General features: G+C 44.0%; 2 protein-coding genes and 1 pseudogene across 2 annotated transcripts; all 3 read left to right on the forward strand.

The window, feature by feature from the left end:
* The first annotated feature begins 43 nt into the window (after positions 1-43).
* Positions 44-13,498, forward strand: SPRTN (SprT-like N-terminal domain). Its single transcript, XM_004776020.3, has 5 exons — positions 44-621; positions 1,621-1,720; positions 7,148-7,276; positions 9,964-10,228; positions 11,158-13,498. Exons 1-5 carry the CDS (start codon positions 401-403, stop codon positions 11,904-11,906), a joined length of 1,464 nt encoding a protein of 487 aa, XP_004776077.1. The 5' UTR covers positions 44-400; the 3' UTR covers positions 11,907-13,498.
* Positions 4,309-4,418, forward strand: LOC123393922 (annotated as a pseudogene).
* On the forward strand, positions 4,342-4,796 carry LOC106004064 (60S ribosomal protein L10-like). Its single transcript, XM_013047595.2, has one exon. It carries the CDS (start codon positions 4,542-4,544, stop codon positions 4,779-4,781), a length of 240 nt encoding a protein of 79 aa, XP_012903049.1. The 5' UTR covers positions 4,342-4,541; the 3' UTR covers positions 4,782-4,796.
* Positions 13,499-15,901: the final 2,403 nt, after the last annotated feature.

Genomic DNA, 15,901 nt, shown 5'->3' on the forward strand with positions numbered 1-15,901 from the left:
TGCGCCAGAGGCGCTATTGCGGAAGAGAGTGGAGGGCGAGGCAGAGGGACGTGGGTACTGCGCATGAGCTGAGCGTGACGTAAGTGTTTGAAGTTAGCGGCGAAGCGTAAAGCCGGTAACCAGTTTCCTGAAACCCTCCTGGAGTCCAAGCCCTAGAGACCCAGGTTTTGAGCCCACTAGCAGGCGTCTAGCCGAGTTCTCTTTTTTAAGCCCCAGAATCTTGGCTTGGGGCAACCTCAGTTCTCGTTCTAGAGCCAGTTATTCCTGAGTTCTCGCGAGACCGGCGGGCCGACCCGAGAGCAGCCCGAGAGCCGGTATCTCCTAGGAGCTCGGCCGGCCCGGAGCTTCGGAGACGCGGAGCCCCTAACGCCGGCGCACGCCGCCTGGGCTGCCGGCAGAGATGGATGAGGATCTTGTGCTGGCGCTGCGGCTTCAGGAGGAGTGGGACCTGCAGCGGTCGGAGCGCGACCGGGCCCAGGCGCCCCTGTCGCTGGTGGACGCGTCCTGGGAGTTGGTGGACCCAACCCCGGATTTGCAGGCCCTGTTCGTGCAGTTCAACGATCGGTTCTTCTGGGGCCAGCTGGAGGCCGTCGAGGTGAAGTGGAGCATGCGAATGACCCTGTGAGTCCCGAGCCCCGCTGGGGGAGCGAGAACGGCTGGCAGCCCCTCCGCAGCCCCCGGCCCTAGCTAGGCTCCCCTTCTCGCTCCGCCCCGATGGGCCGGGGGGCGGGGCGTGAAACGTGGGGTCTTGTTTGGGACCAGCAGCCGCCCTCGGGGTTCCTCTCTCTTCCTGCTCTGCCTCTCTCCCGCTCCAGCAACTTTCGGGAGCTGTGTGGCCCATCCCCGTAGCAGTTTGATGTGTAGAGGACACAGTGAGGGAAAAGGAAGTGTCTTTGGATCTCCTCCAGTTTGAAAGTAAATTAACACATTTCTGACCCAGGAGGGAGAAGCATCCAGAGTCAGTCGCTAAGAAAGAACGCCGAGGAGGCGGGGAAGCCTCCCAAGGACGTGCGTTGTCCTGTTCCACGCTCTTGGAGATAACACCACTCCGTAGTGAGCTCCGGTGTTAGAAGGGGGACGGGCTTGACGTTTCCATATTTCTGCACCCAGAGGATCTTCTGGGATGCCTCCAAAAGGATGTACACTGAGGTTGAGAAATCCCGATTTGAAAGAATCTGTTCCTGCACCTGAAGGGGGTTTGCAGGTTTAGGATGGAGTTTATACCACGGTGGTGCTTGTGTTCCAAGTTCCTAAAGTAAGACAGATTAAAATCAGACACAGAACTGTGTGTAAAGAACCAGTCTCTTTCACAGATGCTTCTGTTACAGTTTTCCAGTCGTGCTGTTGGAGATCTGGTTGTTAACACAAACTGATTACAGTTTGGAGGGAGGAGACTGGGAGCCACAGAACAGGATTGTCCTCTTTGGGGCCCCTGCAGCCTGGCAAGGGCAAGGGATGCATTACTGTTGACACATCTCACTGGGGTGAAATGCAAATATCTCCTAACCAAGAAGGTACTTGGTGTGACCTGCCCAAGAATGTATAAGGATTTCCTCTTTCATCTCTATTTCTTTTGTTGTATATTAGGTAAATAATGTTTTTGTGGTGGTTGTTTTCCAGGTGTGCTGGGATATGCAGCTATGAAGGGAGGGGTGGAATGTGTTCCATCCGTCTCAGTGAACCTCTTTTAAAGTTGAGACCAAGAAAGGATCTCGTAGAGGTATTCTTTGCATAAACTTGATTCTTAGCTGAGTAATTTGAAAATGCTTATTACTGATTTAGACTGCCGTGACTTAACCTGTAATGTAAAACCAAAACCAAAGTGTCTTTTTTGTCATTGCAGACTTTAACTGCAGGGTAAATGATAACAATTATCTTATATTTTTATAGTTTTTCACAGCTAAAGGCTTTCAGGTGTTTTATCTGATTTGATCTTTGCAACAACCCTGTTTATGTACTACGTGTGTTGTCCTCTTTTTTGTAAATGAGGACATTAAAGCTCAGGGAGGGTAAGTAACAGGTTTAAGTTTCATACTTAGCAGCAGAGAAAAAATTAGGACCCATATCTTCCAACCAAGTCACACAAACTTTGATTCTCTGTTCAGACACTGTGGTACTGCCCTCCCAGAATATCTAGCTGAGCTGGTATAACCAGCCAGCACGAGCGAGGGCATGCGTCACTAGCAAAATGGAGGAGTAGGGGCTCCCTGATTAAGGTTAGTTGAGTCTAGAACACGCCTGAAGTTCCCTAAGATGCCCCCAGTGTGACTGATCTTGCCCCAGTTATGTCACTTGAAGCATATGCATTATAAAGAGGATAGGGTGGTAGAGATTGGATGGGAAATATGTTAAAACATGCTCGGAAATAAAAAAGATGGTGTTTTTAAGGATAATAGAAGGTGATGGGTTTCAGAACAATGGGAATATACTTCACATTCCAGAACTGTACACTTAAAAATAGTTCAGCTGGTAGATTTTATGTTACGTGCTTTTTACCACAATTAGAAAAAAAAGTAAATGGCTACTAAGTATAGAATGGTACAACAGAAATAATTTAAAAAAGGAAGGAGGGATAAAGGAACAAAGTCCTGCAAAAAAAAAAAAAGAGGTAGGCATAAAGACAATATCAGTAGTTATATTACATATAAACAGACTAAGCACTAAAGATTTGGAATGACATACTAGATGAAAAGAAATAGGCTTAAGATAAAGACACACATACATTACATGTAGAAGGTTGAAAAAAGTACACCATCCGAACAATAACAGAAAGCTATTGTATCAGACTAAGGATTTTAAGGGAAGAAGTTTTACTAGAAAAAAAGGTTAACATTTTAGAATGATAAAATAATCTATTAAATAAAAACACATAATTTGACCCTTAAAGTAATGATACAGCTTTAAGCTACATGAAACATAAATTAGTAGAAGCAAAAAGAGAAATAATCCACAATCATAGTTGTGTGTTAATACGACTCTCTTGGTAACACAGTGAATAAGCAGAAAAAGTAGGCATAAAAAAAATTTGAACATGATTAAACCAAATCAACCTTATGAGGAGCTCTAATTAGAACAGTAGTTGCTTAATGAGTATTTATTATGTAAATGATTAAACACGAACAATTTTTTTTTTTAAGGTAATGGGTGAGAAGAGAATGGGAAACGCGTAGTAATGCTATCAAGGGAGCATTCTCTGTTGTCAGAAAGTTACAAGATCAAATCAGGGTGAGAAGGACTGAGAAGGACTGAGAAGGAACCGTGTGACTCTGGTCTGTACATAGAGTATGACCTAAGTTATCATGAAAAGGGTTCAGAAAAGGAAAAGGTTTTGTGTGGTTAAGGACAAAGAAGAAAAGCTTCCTGGCTGTGTATTTTGTGACTACTGACATCGCCACTCCTTCCACTCACTGTTGAGCACATATTGTGGCCAGATTTTGGAATAGCAATAGTTAATCTAGTGTGTATGGCCCTGCAAGGCCAGGACATCCCCATTTTAGGCGTGAGGAGCACCTTGTAACTGGTTCAGGGTCTTGAGCGTGATAAGTAACAAATCCTTGGATTAGGTCCCTGACTCCAAAGCTCTTGTCCTATCCCCTGTACCACTTGACCTCATTACTACCACTTTATAATTATTACTTCTGCTAATTAGAACATGGAGGTGAGCCTTACAGGACGGACTGTATTCTGACAAGCAGATATGGTGGAGGAAAACTACCCTTGGCATGGAATGAGGCATGCAGTGAGGTGAAAGCGAGGCCTGAAATTAGGGCATATTGAGGACCAGAAGTAGTTGCTTTTGTCCAGATAGAGGACAGTGGTGGAAAGTAGAGGTGTTTTGGGACCGTGCTGATTAGAGCCTTGAATCTAGCCTAAATGTGGAAAATGGTGGATATATAAAGATAGAAATGGTTCGGTATGGTGCCATGGGCCATTCCATTTTCAAGGTATTTAAATTGTACCCAAAATTAGGAACTAAGTTTCTTTCCCTTTATAAGAATAGTTGCTGATCATTACTTTAGAATGTAGGAAAACCTTTGAAATGTAGAATGCTCTTTGAGTTTAAGTCCCGAGAGAGAGGCATTTACTTAAAACGATTAAGTTCATTTTCAGAGATGGAGTTGATAATTTGGGGATGTTTTCAGAGTGACCAAGTTAAAATGTTTGATTCACCCATTTTTCTGTTCAGCAGAATTTGATAAGACTACAATTCATTAGTGGCAAATCTAGTTCTTCTGATAGAAATTCTTTGTAAAAACATTACGAACAAAGTTTGCTCTTGAAGACCTTCATGACTTTCACTTTTTAAAAAAGCATATATATGGGGGCCCAGTGTGCCATGGCTGCAAACAGTAGCCTCCTCGGTAGTGTATGCAGCCTGTTGATTGTATGGGTTGCCCTAAGGGACCTTGGAGACAGCCCTTTTGGTGGATGCTGGGGTCTGACCTCATGGCTATCTCCAATTTAGGCTGCAGACAGGTACGCAGGCTGCCTTTGCAAAGCCCCAGGGCACAGTAGCCAGGGTCCACATTGGCCAAGTCATCATGTCCATCCGTACCAAGCTGCAGAACAAGGAGCATGTGATTGAGGCCCTACGCAGGGCCAAGTTCAAGTTCCCTGGCCGCCAGAAGATCCACATCTCCAAGAAGTGGGGCTTTACTAAGTTCAGTGCGGATGAATTTGAAGACATGGTGGCTGAAAAGCGGCTTATCCCAGATGGCTGTGGGGTCAAATACATCCGTACCCGTGGTCCCTTGGACAAATGGAGGGCTCTGCACTCATGAGAACCTTAGCACTACCCCTTCCTGTTATATTCATGCCCACCAATAAATCCAACTTCCTGTCAAAATAAATAAATAAGCATATATATATATATATATATATATATATATTTTAAAGACTTTATTTATTTATTTGAGAGAGAGAGAGAAGGAGGGCACAAAGGGTGAGGGAGAGGGAGAAGCTGACTTCCTGCTGCCCAGAGCCCGTGATGCAGGGCTCGATCCCAGGGGCCCAAGATCATGACCTGAGCCGAAGGTAGACGATTAACCAACTGAGCCACCCATGTGTCCCACTGACTCTCACTTTGTAAAAAATGTATTCATATTTCTTTGGGATACATTATGAAACTGCAACCTTAAATACTTCTCTGAATTTTGCACCTACACTTTGGCATCCTTGGTATGCAAATGAGCAGTAGGCTGTTGTTTTATTTTTTATTTTATTTTTTATTTTTTTTTAAGTTTTTATTTATTTATTTGACAGAGAGAGATCACAAGTAAACGGAGAGGCAGAGAGAGAGAGAGAGAGAGAAGAAAGCAGGCTCCCTGCTGAGCAGAGAGCCGGATGCAGGACTTGATCCCAGGACCCTGAGATCATGACCTGAGCTGAAGACAGTGGCTTAACCCAGGCACCCGTTGTTTTAATTCAAACAAGATTTATGTAAATTCAGTTGAAATTTGGGCCAATTACAGGATTTTTCCATCAGATGCTATTCACTAGAGCAGTAGATTTTATTGTTTGTTTGTTCTGAAATTTTCACGATTCAAAATCCCAAAGCTACCGAAAGCTGTATACCTAGAAACGTTGTCCTACCCCTTCCCTCTCTGTGCTGAACTCCCCAACTACTACAAGATACTCGTGTTATTAGTTTCTTTGTTGTTTCGCAAATTTTTAAAAAAGATTTATTTATTTGAGAGAGTGAGCATGAGCCTTTGGGGGCGGGGGGCGCGATGGAGACAACCTCAGGCAGACTGCGCTGTGTATGGAGCCGGATACAGGGCTCGATCTCACAACCCTGAGATCATGACCTGAGCTGAAACCAGGGGTCAGATGCTTAACTGGTGCCACTGTTTGCAAATATTTATGTCCATTCTTATTTCCTCTCCTGATCACTTGACATACTTCTCATACAAAAGACTGTGTACATTCTTCTTTGTACTTGGCCTTTTTCATTCAAAAGCATACCCTGTAGGTTTCTCCAGATGACTTCATAGAGATCTTTGTGTTCTTTTTTAAGTCTGTATAGAATCCTATGTTGTGGATTTTCCGTAGTTCCTTCAGCCAGGCCCCCGTTGCTGAACACTTATTTCCGGTCTTAATATAATAAACAATGCCGCAGTGAAAATGCCTGGTACATGTGACTTTTCCTGTTAGTTTCAGGATTGCTGGGTCAGAGGATAAGTGCATTTGTAGTTTTGTGAGATGTTACCACATTCTCCTCTGTGGGCTTTGGCTCATTTTGCTGTTTTACTGGAGATAGACAGGAATGTTTGTTTCCCCTTAGCTTTCCTAATGGTATCAAACTCCAGGAGTTCTACTAATGTAGATAAGCAGAAGTGACCTACTGGTGTAGCATTAGTTTGTATTTGTTTTATAAATGAAGTTGCCCATTTTTTTCATGTTTATGGTTTATCCTAATTTTTTATCATTTTACATGAAAACTTTCAGCATTGATAGAGGCTTTTTTTTTTTTTTAAAGATTTTATTTATTTATTTGATAGAGATCACAAGTAGGCAGAGAGGCAGGCAGAGAGACAGAGAGGAAGGGAAGCAGGCTCCCTGCTGAGCAGAGAGCCCCATGTGGGACTCGATCCCAGGACCCTGGGATCATGACCTGAGCCGAAGGCAGAGGCTTTAACCCACTGAGCCACCCAGGTGCCGCTGACAGAGACTTTATATTTCTTTCTCTGAGAATCCATCTATGACCTTTGCCCACTTAAAAATGGGTTATTGGTCATTTTCTGTTGACTTTAATAGCTCTTTATAGTTTAAGAATAGCCTGAGGGATGCATTGCACATACATCGTTCTGAATTAGTCTTTTCAGTCACCGTGTTTTCTCCCCCACACAGAATTTTAAGATTCTTATGTAGTTGAGTTCATTGATCTTTCCTTTTGGGTTTCAATGAAGAGTTAAAAAGCCTTTCTTGGAACACAGTTCTTAACCTGGGATCTGCAGAGCTTCGGAGAATATATGCAAAGTTTTGTCAATGTATGTGTATGTAATTTTTCTAGAAAGACAGTTTGTGACTTTTACCAGTCTTTGAAAGGAGCCTGTGATCTAAGCAAAGTTAAGATCCCACGTAGAGTAAGAAAATGCATTATTATTTTCAAAAGCACCCTAACAAATTAATTTATTTTCTGTTTCAGACCCTCTTGCATGAAATGATACACGCCTATTTATTTGTCACTAATAATGATAAAGACCGGGAGGGGCATGGGCCAGAGTTTTGTAAACACATGCATCGCATCAATCGCCTGACAGGAGCCAATATAACGGTATGTGAGTTAAATAATAAATATAACATTTATTAATTTAATCAGTTAGCTTATTAAATATTAAATAAGTATAATGTTTATGATTTTTAATAGTTATTTATTCAGTAATTCTTGGGATTTAACTAAAAATAGACACCTGGGTCGGAACAAATACTATTTTTGAGGCATTTCCACAGTAAATGGTAGGACAAGTGAAAAGAAGCTGACCAGTCCGTCTTGGGCTGGGTGTCCCTGCGGCCCCTGCAAGGCCTCTGAGCATGGCTAGGGCGACACTGTACACACATTGGCTGCAGGCCTGCCCTACCTCTGGGTCATCACAACTGTCCCTCATCTTCGTTTCCATGTGATAGTCTCCTTCGATCGCTCCTGTATCATGTGTCGTTCCCATCACCTGAAGTCTTGATTCTGCAAGACTTGTCCCTGTAAGACTTAACCCTGTAGGAAGCAGAGCCTGGGATCAGAAAACCCAGGAGTCTGAGGCTGGGGTTCCGAGGCCGGCTCCACGGATGCTGGACGGTGGGGCGTCTGCATAGGAGGAAAAAACGAGGGCCGTAAGGACACTTACCTTTGGGTCCTTGAGGATTAAAGGAAAAAAATACACACAAACATTCTAGCCCAGTTTGAGTACAAGGTAAATACTAGAAGTTTTTATTTATTACGGATTCATTTGATCAGGTGACCATCCTGTTCCTTGTCTTTTGCCTCCCACAGCCACAGCTTGTCTTGATTCTGAGAGAACTTTCCTGCCCCCGTGCTGCCCCTCACACATGCTCTCCCTCCCATGTGCCACTTCCTCTGTGCTGTCACATGCCCCTTGTCTTTGCGGCAGGCAGGACTGCTCTGTCCTTTGAGTGTCCTCAGCAGCTCCTGGACCTTCTCCAATATTTTGTTCTGCTGTCCAACCTCTGAACACAGGGCGGCTCTCCCGGTCTCTGCACCTCCGTAGAAGCTGTGTGGTGCAGCGCCCCCACGAGGGCTTAATGAGTACGGCATCGAATTGAACCAAATAGGATATTCATTCCTGCAGAGATTTCCTGCCTTTGAAAGGCATAAAGGCCGGTGTGGTGGAAAATGGAAAGTGCTCACCTTATGTATATTTTTTTTCCAGCCATTGGCTTTAATAGTCTAGAGAGCTCATTTAATTATTTAATAGAGTTACTTCATCATCAAGAAAGTGGCTTGCATTGAAAGACAGTCACATAAAGTCCCGACTAGCAAAAGAATTGTGGAGGTGCTGGTGCAAAAGGCTTTTAGTTTCCTCATCAGGGTGTTCACTGTGAGCAAAGTCCTGGTATACTTCCTACTGTTCAATTGGAAGAGGATATATTCTTTTATCTTGCGCATCTGTGTGTTTTCATCGAGGAGCGGTTTTATCAAATGGACACCCCTTGCTTTTACAGGTTACTTCCTGTTATAACAAACTCCACAGGGCATCCAGTTGCACAATTTTCTTCTAGTGATGACATCGTTAAAGAAATCACATCCCCAGGCTGTAGGAGTTACAAGACTTGGAAGCAAAACAGATTCAGTGCCCTGGCTGTTTGGCCAGTGAATTAAGTGCAGAATTCTCAGTGTAAGGGAAGAGGGTGTTCTGTACATCTTTGTCCCCAAACCCCCGCCCCCCGGTGTCTCGTGCACCAAACGTAATACGCACTGTTGGGTGCGCTTGCCAAGTCACGCAAGGATTTTGCTTAAGACGGCCAGGATAAAACCTTGCTGGAGAGTGACCAGAGGCTTCACGTTCTTTTCCTCAGGGAATTCATGAGAAAGTTAAATGTCTTTGGTTAAAAAAAATCTCATCCATGGATGCTGCTTATCCTGTACAGTAGTAATGGTTATTTAGGATTTATTTAGGGTTATTTAGGATTAGCAATTTTTTAGTGGTGCCCTGCTATCCGCAGGGCCACCGCATGGGGAGGGCTCACTTTTCTTTCAGACCACTTTTCCCGTAAGTAAGGTTCCTTCTAGAGGGTGAAACTAAAGGATCCCATGTAAGGACTGAAAAGCACATTCGCAGAGAATATTCTTTGGATCAGTAATGAAGCTTTTCCTTTAGGCAGGCGGCAGATGCGACTGAGCACCTTGACTGTGCCAGAGCCTGTGTTAGCCAGGAGGGACACAGAGATGAACCAGTTGAAATCTGGGGTGCTCTTTGCCTTAAGCAGATAAAAATGATGCCCCGTGAGGGCTCATTACAGAGACAGGAGCAAAGAGCTGCGCGCATGTGGTGTGGGTATAGCAGAGGCCGCATCCGGCAAGGTGCTTGTGCTGGTAGGGGTGGAGCGTTTATATTCTGTATAAATGAACCCTTGGGCGGTGTTACTCGTAGGAGAAAATTCGGTTCAGCAGTAGGAACAATTCTTACATGTTACGGCTTATATAAAATTTTGATAATTTTGAAACTTGGTTTCTAAAGTTTTTAGCATTGATAGGGGTTTTTGTGTGTTAAAAAATTTTTTTTTCTAATCTCAGATTTTCCTCTCTTTAGACAGTTTGTGAGGGATTAGCTGCTGCTAGTGTATTAAAATGAACTTTTGCACAGAAGCTCAGTGTAGTCATTGTCTTCCCCAAAGTGTCACTGCAGAAAGTTCACAGAAACAGGGACCTTTTGACAATAAAGGCTGCTTATCTATTTTCTTAAACTTGTTAACATGCTTCGTTAACACTGAACACGCTCTCTTGCCCAGGTGTACCACACTTTCCACGATGAGGTGGACGAGTACCGGCGACACTGGTGGCGTTGCAATGGCCCGTGCCAGCACAGGAAGCCCTACTACGGCTACGTTAAACGTGCCACCAACCGGGCGCCCTCTGCTCACGACTACTGGTGGGCCGAGCACCAGAAGACGTGCGGTGGCACTTACATCAAAATCAAGGAACCAGAGAATTACTCCAGGAAGGGCAAAGGAAAGACGAAACTAGGGCAGCCGCCAACACCCGCAGAAAATAAAGGTACCTTGCTGTCTGGTCTTCCCCCTTTGCTGGGACCTCGGCTAACCGGGTAAAGCCAGGGGTGACCTCTGCAGGCTGGGGGTTAGGATGAGCTTAAGGATTCTTTCTCATATAGATATTTTTAAGTGTGAACTTAGGAAAAACAGTTCCCATTTATGAAGTGAGAGTAGAAAAATGTGCTTTGCTCTATGTAGATGTGAGTTAAAGTAGCAATAGTTGCCAGGCATAATACTAGAGGGTAAAGTCCCTTTCCCTATCTTGACTCCGATGAGTCATTGGGAAACAGAAGGCAAAATGATTGTCAAAATAAAAACAACAATTCAAATAACAATGCCCGGAATTAGTCCTAACTCCACCCCTTCCTATCAGCTGGACTGTAGCCGAGAGACTTCTGCTGCTGATGTATGTATTTTCATTGGGAGAAAAATGGGAAAAGGATATGACATATATGTGCCGGTTCTTCATCTTCCAGATTTATCTCTTTCCTATGAAGTTCAGAGTAACTGAGTTTTGACAGGGGACCCAGGTCACTAAAGTTAAGGCTTCTTCCCTTGGGAAGTTGTTGGTTGGATCCAGAAACATAATAAACTACTGTTCCTGAATCCAAAATGTTGAGAGGAGCTAGGGAAGAATACGTGGTGAGATTGTATATCCTCATTCTGTGGGAGTACGAGGAAAGGTGAGAATGTGGGAGCGTACTTTTCCCTCCGGAACTAAACTTTTAGAATGCTAGGGGATTTTCAAGGTAAAAGTTCCTTTGCTGGTAGTGTTTGGCTGCTGGAACTCCTTATCTGAATAGGAGAAGATGTTTGTTATCCTTTGTGTCCTCTCCATCCCAGAAGCTCCCTGACCTCTGCAGAATGTCCATCAGCTTAACATCGGTTACTGTATTGATTTCGAGTCAGGAAAAACCTTTGCTTCTTTTGCAGATAAGCCCAACAGAGGTGAGACCCAACTGGTAATCCCTTTCAGTGGGAAAGGATATGTTCTGGGAGAAAGGAGCAACTCGCCTTCATCGGGGAAGTTTGTCACTCCATATACAATTAATAAAACCCAAGATCTTTTAGGTCAAGACCATTCAGCAAAAGCCCTCAGACCTAACACTAAAATTGAGGTGAAATTTGAACATAGTGGTTCGAGTAAAAAAACTCCTTTTGTATCCCCTGTTCTGACTACCAGTCACCAAAATGTCTTAAGCAACTACTTTCCTACAGTCTCAGTTGCCAGCCAAAAGGCCTTCCGAAGTGTGAGCAGCTCTCCCACGAAAAGCCAGACAGTCGGGGACATCCCTAAAAACTCGGTCTCTTCTGGTTCTCAGAGAAGGGGCACCTCGTCGAAGATACCCCTGAGGAATTCTTTAAAAGCCCCGGAATCGACATCTGTAACTGCGTCCCTGGACGTGAGTGGGTCCGAAGAGAAATTCCCAAGTAAACGACCCAGGCTAGAAGACAAGACTGTTTTTGACAAGTTTTTTATCAAGAAAGAGCAAGTACAAAGCAGTGGAAATGATCCAGAGTGGCGTTCCCATCCTACAGCGGCAACTCCGAGTCCCAGCAGCCCGGCCAGCCGCCTCAGGATGGTCGATTGTCCCGTTTGTCAGAATGAAGTTTTGGAGTCTCAGATTAATGAGCACTTGGACTGGTGCCTTGAAGGTGATAGCATCAAAGTCAAGAGTTGAAGAGCTTTGAAAAACCAATGGGTGCCACACACCCACCTGTGTTACCCCGCAAATATAGCGTCAACTGCTCAGGAATCTCTGGGGAGCGTTGAGATCTGTGGGTTATGAGCTAGTTCTGTTTCCCGTGCACATGTATGAGATTGTAATGGAAAATATTCTGTCAGAAGGTGCTGTATTTTTCACTCTTGCCTCGCATATCCTGTGGCCGAGTTTGTTCTGCTTGTACACATGCATAATTTTTAGAAACTTTTGTTCTTTCTTGCTCTTAAAGGTATTTGGATCTGTTAATCTTTTTATTTATATACTTCCTCAAAATACTCACTGAAGAATCCTGTTAGGTATTCGGTTAAACTGAGTATTTTTTTTATTAGTATTAAAACTCAGTCCAAGAACTGTAATTCAATATTCAGAACATGAGACACATTGACCAAAAATACAATCTAGAGGACAAAGTATATCAGTTTTAGGGCAGAGTTTTGGGTTTTTTTGGTTTCTTTTTTTAAACCTTAGCAGGAAATACATTTTCTGTATTTTAAAGAATTTTATTCCTGTCATCACTAAAAGGTGGCAGCAGGTTTTAGGTTAAAGTACAGAAGGAATATAGCGAAATAAAAATTCTAGACTATGACTCCTGCTGTCCTGTAGGCCAGAGTTGAGCGGTTTTCTCAAAATGTAACCGAGTGAGTGGGTCGGGAGCTTAAGTAACCGCATAAGTAACATCACAGAGTTGCCTAATCGGTGTTAACAGAGGAACATTATCTGGAAACAGTATTATGAACCTTAAACCAAAGCTGTAACCGTTAAAATAAAAAGGAATATCGTTTGTGCATTTTAAAAAGTATACAGTTCTTTTAAAAAACATTCTTTTCCATGTTTTACAGCAAAGAGACAAAGATACTTTTATCAGTTTTCTTTCTGGAGACTTTGCCTCTGGCATGTTGGCATTTTCCCAAGAGTTTAGTTCACAGGTTTTCTTTTTTCTGACCTTTGTCGCAGCGTGAGCCTCACACACCTGAGGGGCCAGCTCCTAAGTGTGAACTTGCACATCGCGCTCACTGCCCAGGTCAGGGAGGGAACACTGCGGCTCCTGCAGAAGGCGGCCGCGTGGGCGCCTATTCCCGGTTCCCAGCCACAATCTCCGGACTGAACCACCGTTTACACCTCCTGCCACCGCGTGTTGCTGGAGCTCGTTTTTGAACTTCACGAAGCACCACCCTCGTTGCCAAGTGCGGAAGTTCCTTCTGTTTCACTGCTCTGTAGTGTGAATATGCCAGAGTCTGTCCCACCATTCTGTTAACTACTCCCCGTCTGGAGCTGGCTACGATCTGTAATGCTGCTAAGAACATTCTTGCTCCTGTCTGCTGGGTGTACACCCAGGGTTAGACGTGTGGGGGCACAGGGCGTACGCGGGTTTGGCTTGAGTCAATACTGCCGGCGATGCGGGAGAGCTCCGGCTGTCCCACTGTCTTGACTCTACTGTCAGGGCCTTTTCGTTTTAGCTCATCTAGTTGAGTGTTTACAAGTTTGGTATTTTTTAAGTATGAAGTTGAAAAATAGTATTTAATAAATATTTATAGATAAATGACTTAAAACGTGTGTATTATGTTGGATATATGCAATTATGTACTTTCATAGAGGATCATTTTTTCTTAATTCAGTTTAGGAAATTACGTGCAGGTAAACAGTTTTTGAGTCTCTATGAGGTTCTGGGGCAAAGAACTAAACAAGATAGTCCATGTCCTCAAGCTTTCTAAAACGGCCTAGTTGGGTAGTACGATGAGAGCAGATTAATCTGAACACAGAAAGGGCTCTTGAGTGGTTTCTGCTGGGAGCTGCGGGGATTGCAGGGCCATCAGCACAGCCAGGTCGTCAGGGCAGCTTCCTGGAGGAGACAGCTCCCGAGCTGGATCTTCTACGGTGAGTCAGGGTAGCCTGGTAAGGAAGGATGGAAGGGGCCTTGCAGAGTGAAGGAGCACGAGAAAGGCATTGGAGCTAGACCAGCACGTTCTACTGGGGGACCAGCCGTTCCACATGAACAGACCGAGGTGAGGGGTAAAATGGCAGAAGGACTGCAGACAGACCCAGCCAGGTGGAATTTAGAGAGTGGGGCCATGTCCACTTTATGTTTGGTTTGTGTGGTCCCCGATAACACACATCTGTTGATTCGGTGGGTGTGGTGCTTGGGGAAGGGGGCAGGGAGAGGGGTTGTAAAGGTTTGTAAGCTGTTCAAGAACATTTGAAAAGTGTTTTTATGGCTTCTCTGGGGGCAACATACATGGGAGGAAGAAGGGCAGTGGCAGGCCAAGAGAGGATGGGTTGAGGAAGAGGTAGGTGGTAAAGTCAAGGGTCTGTCAGGTTTTTGGAGGGGGGAGGGTCAGAGAGGGAGAGAATTTTTTTTTTTAAGATTTTTTTTTATTTATTTACAGAGCATAAGCAGGAAGAGAGGCAGAAGAAGCAGGCTTCCCGCTGAGCAGAGCCCGACGCGGGGCTTGATCCCAGGACCCCAGGATCATGACTTGAGCCAGAAATCAAGTCAGTCGATTAACTAACTGAACCACCCAGGTGCCCCGCGAGTTGGTCAGTTTTAAGGGATGACAACACGTTAGGTGGCAAGAAAAGGGAAGTTAATTTTAAATTTGGAATTAAATAGGCTTCACTTCAATTTGTGTTAAAGCTTTTGAGAAAACTTGCACCAAAAGAATTGTTAACCTCAACTCTGAGTCATTATTATAAAAGAAATCGTGTTCTGTTGGTTTAGTTTTTTTTACCCTTTAAAGTACACGTCCTGCACTAGTAACAGCTCGTAACCCTGGGTCAACCTTTAAATGCTATCAGCATGCATTCTGGAGAGATGGGGTTGGGGAGAAGGGTGGTAGACTGTGTAAGAATTCAAGTCAAGGCTATCCCATTATCTACCTAATTTTAAATTTGGAAAGTTCTCTGTTTTGCTTTGTAGACTATAAATGTGTATCTAAAGTGGAAAGTACAACAAAAAACTCATACTGTCCCATTGTCCTAAAGCACTGAGCTTGTTTTCTTCAAAGTTTACAGGATTTATTTCTTCTTTTTTTTTTTTTTTAGTTTACAGGATTTCTGTTTATCACTGTGCTCAGTTAGCTAACATGTAGAACATCACTAGTCTTTGATGTAGTGTTCGACAATTCATTAGTTGTGTATTAACACCCAGGGCTATACAGGATGTATATTTTTTAAGACTGATTGATTTGAGAGAGAGAGAGAGAGAGCATGAGCGGGATGGGCAGAGGGAGAAAGACTCTCAAGCTGACTGCGCTGAGCACAGAGTCCAACACAGAGCACGACCCTGAGATTAAGAGCTGAGCTGAAACCAAGAATCAGAGGTTCAGGGCACCTGGGTGGCTCCGTTATTAAGCATCTGCCTTCAGCTCAGGTCATGATCCTCGGGTCCTGGGATCAAGTCCCACATTGGGCTCCCTGCTCAGGGGGGAGCCTGCTTCTCCCACTACCCTCTCTTCCACTTGTGCTCTGTGTCTCTCTCAAATAGATAAAATCTTAAAAAAAAAAAAAAAAAGAATCAGAAGTTCAACTGACTACACCATCCAGGCACCCCGCAAAGCTTACAGGATTTTTTAGTAAATTTCACTGTCAAAGTGAAAGGGCGACTGTGTATCTTCCCGCAAACTTGATGCCTCCCTGGGATCCTGCACCCGGGCACACACACGACCTCCTCTCCCAGGGCTACTAGAAACAACACTGAGCTCTGCGTGGTTTGTTTGTTCTCACCAAGGACCGCTGGCTTCTTGTTCTCCGTTGTCTTGCTTTTTTAGCAGTTTGTTTTAGTTTTTGACTAGCAGCATATCCACCACTGAAGTAAAACTCTGATATGACAATTACCATTACAAATTAAATTGTCTAGAGAGTTAAAAGAAAAGGACGCCACGGGGAGGTTAGTGCTGGCTTCTTTTGGCTAATACTCCGCCAGAAGGTTTCAGGATACATACCTAATCATCATTATG

Source organism: Mustela putorius, unplaced genomic scaffold (assembly GCF_011764305.1).
Source record: "Mustela putorius furo isolate JIRA1106 unplaced genomic scaffold, ASM1176430v1.1 tig00001075_pilon_pilon_pilon, whole genome shotgun sequence".
NCBI lineage: Eukaryota > Metazoa > Chordata > Mammalia > Carnivora > Mustelidae > Mustela > Mustela putorius.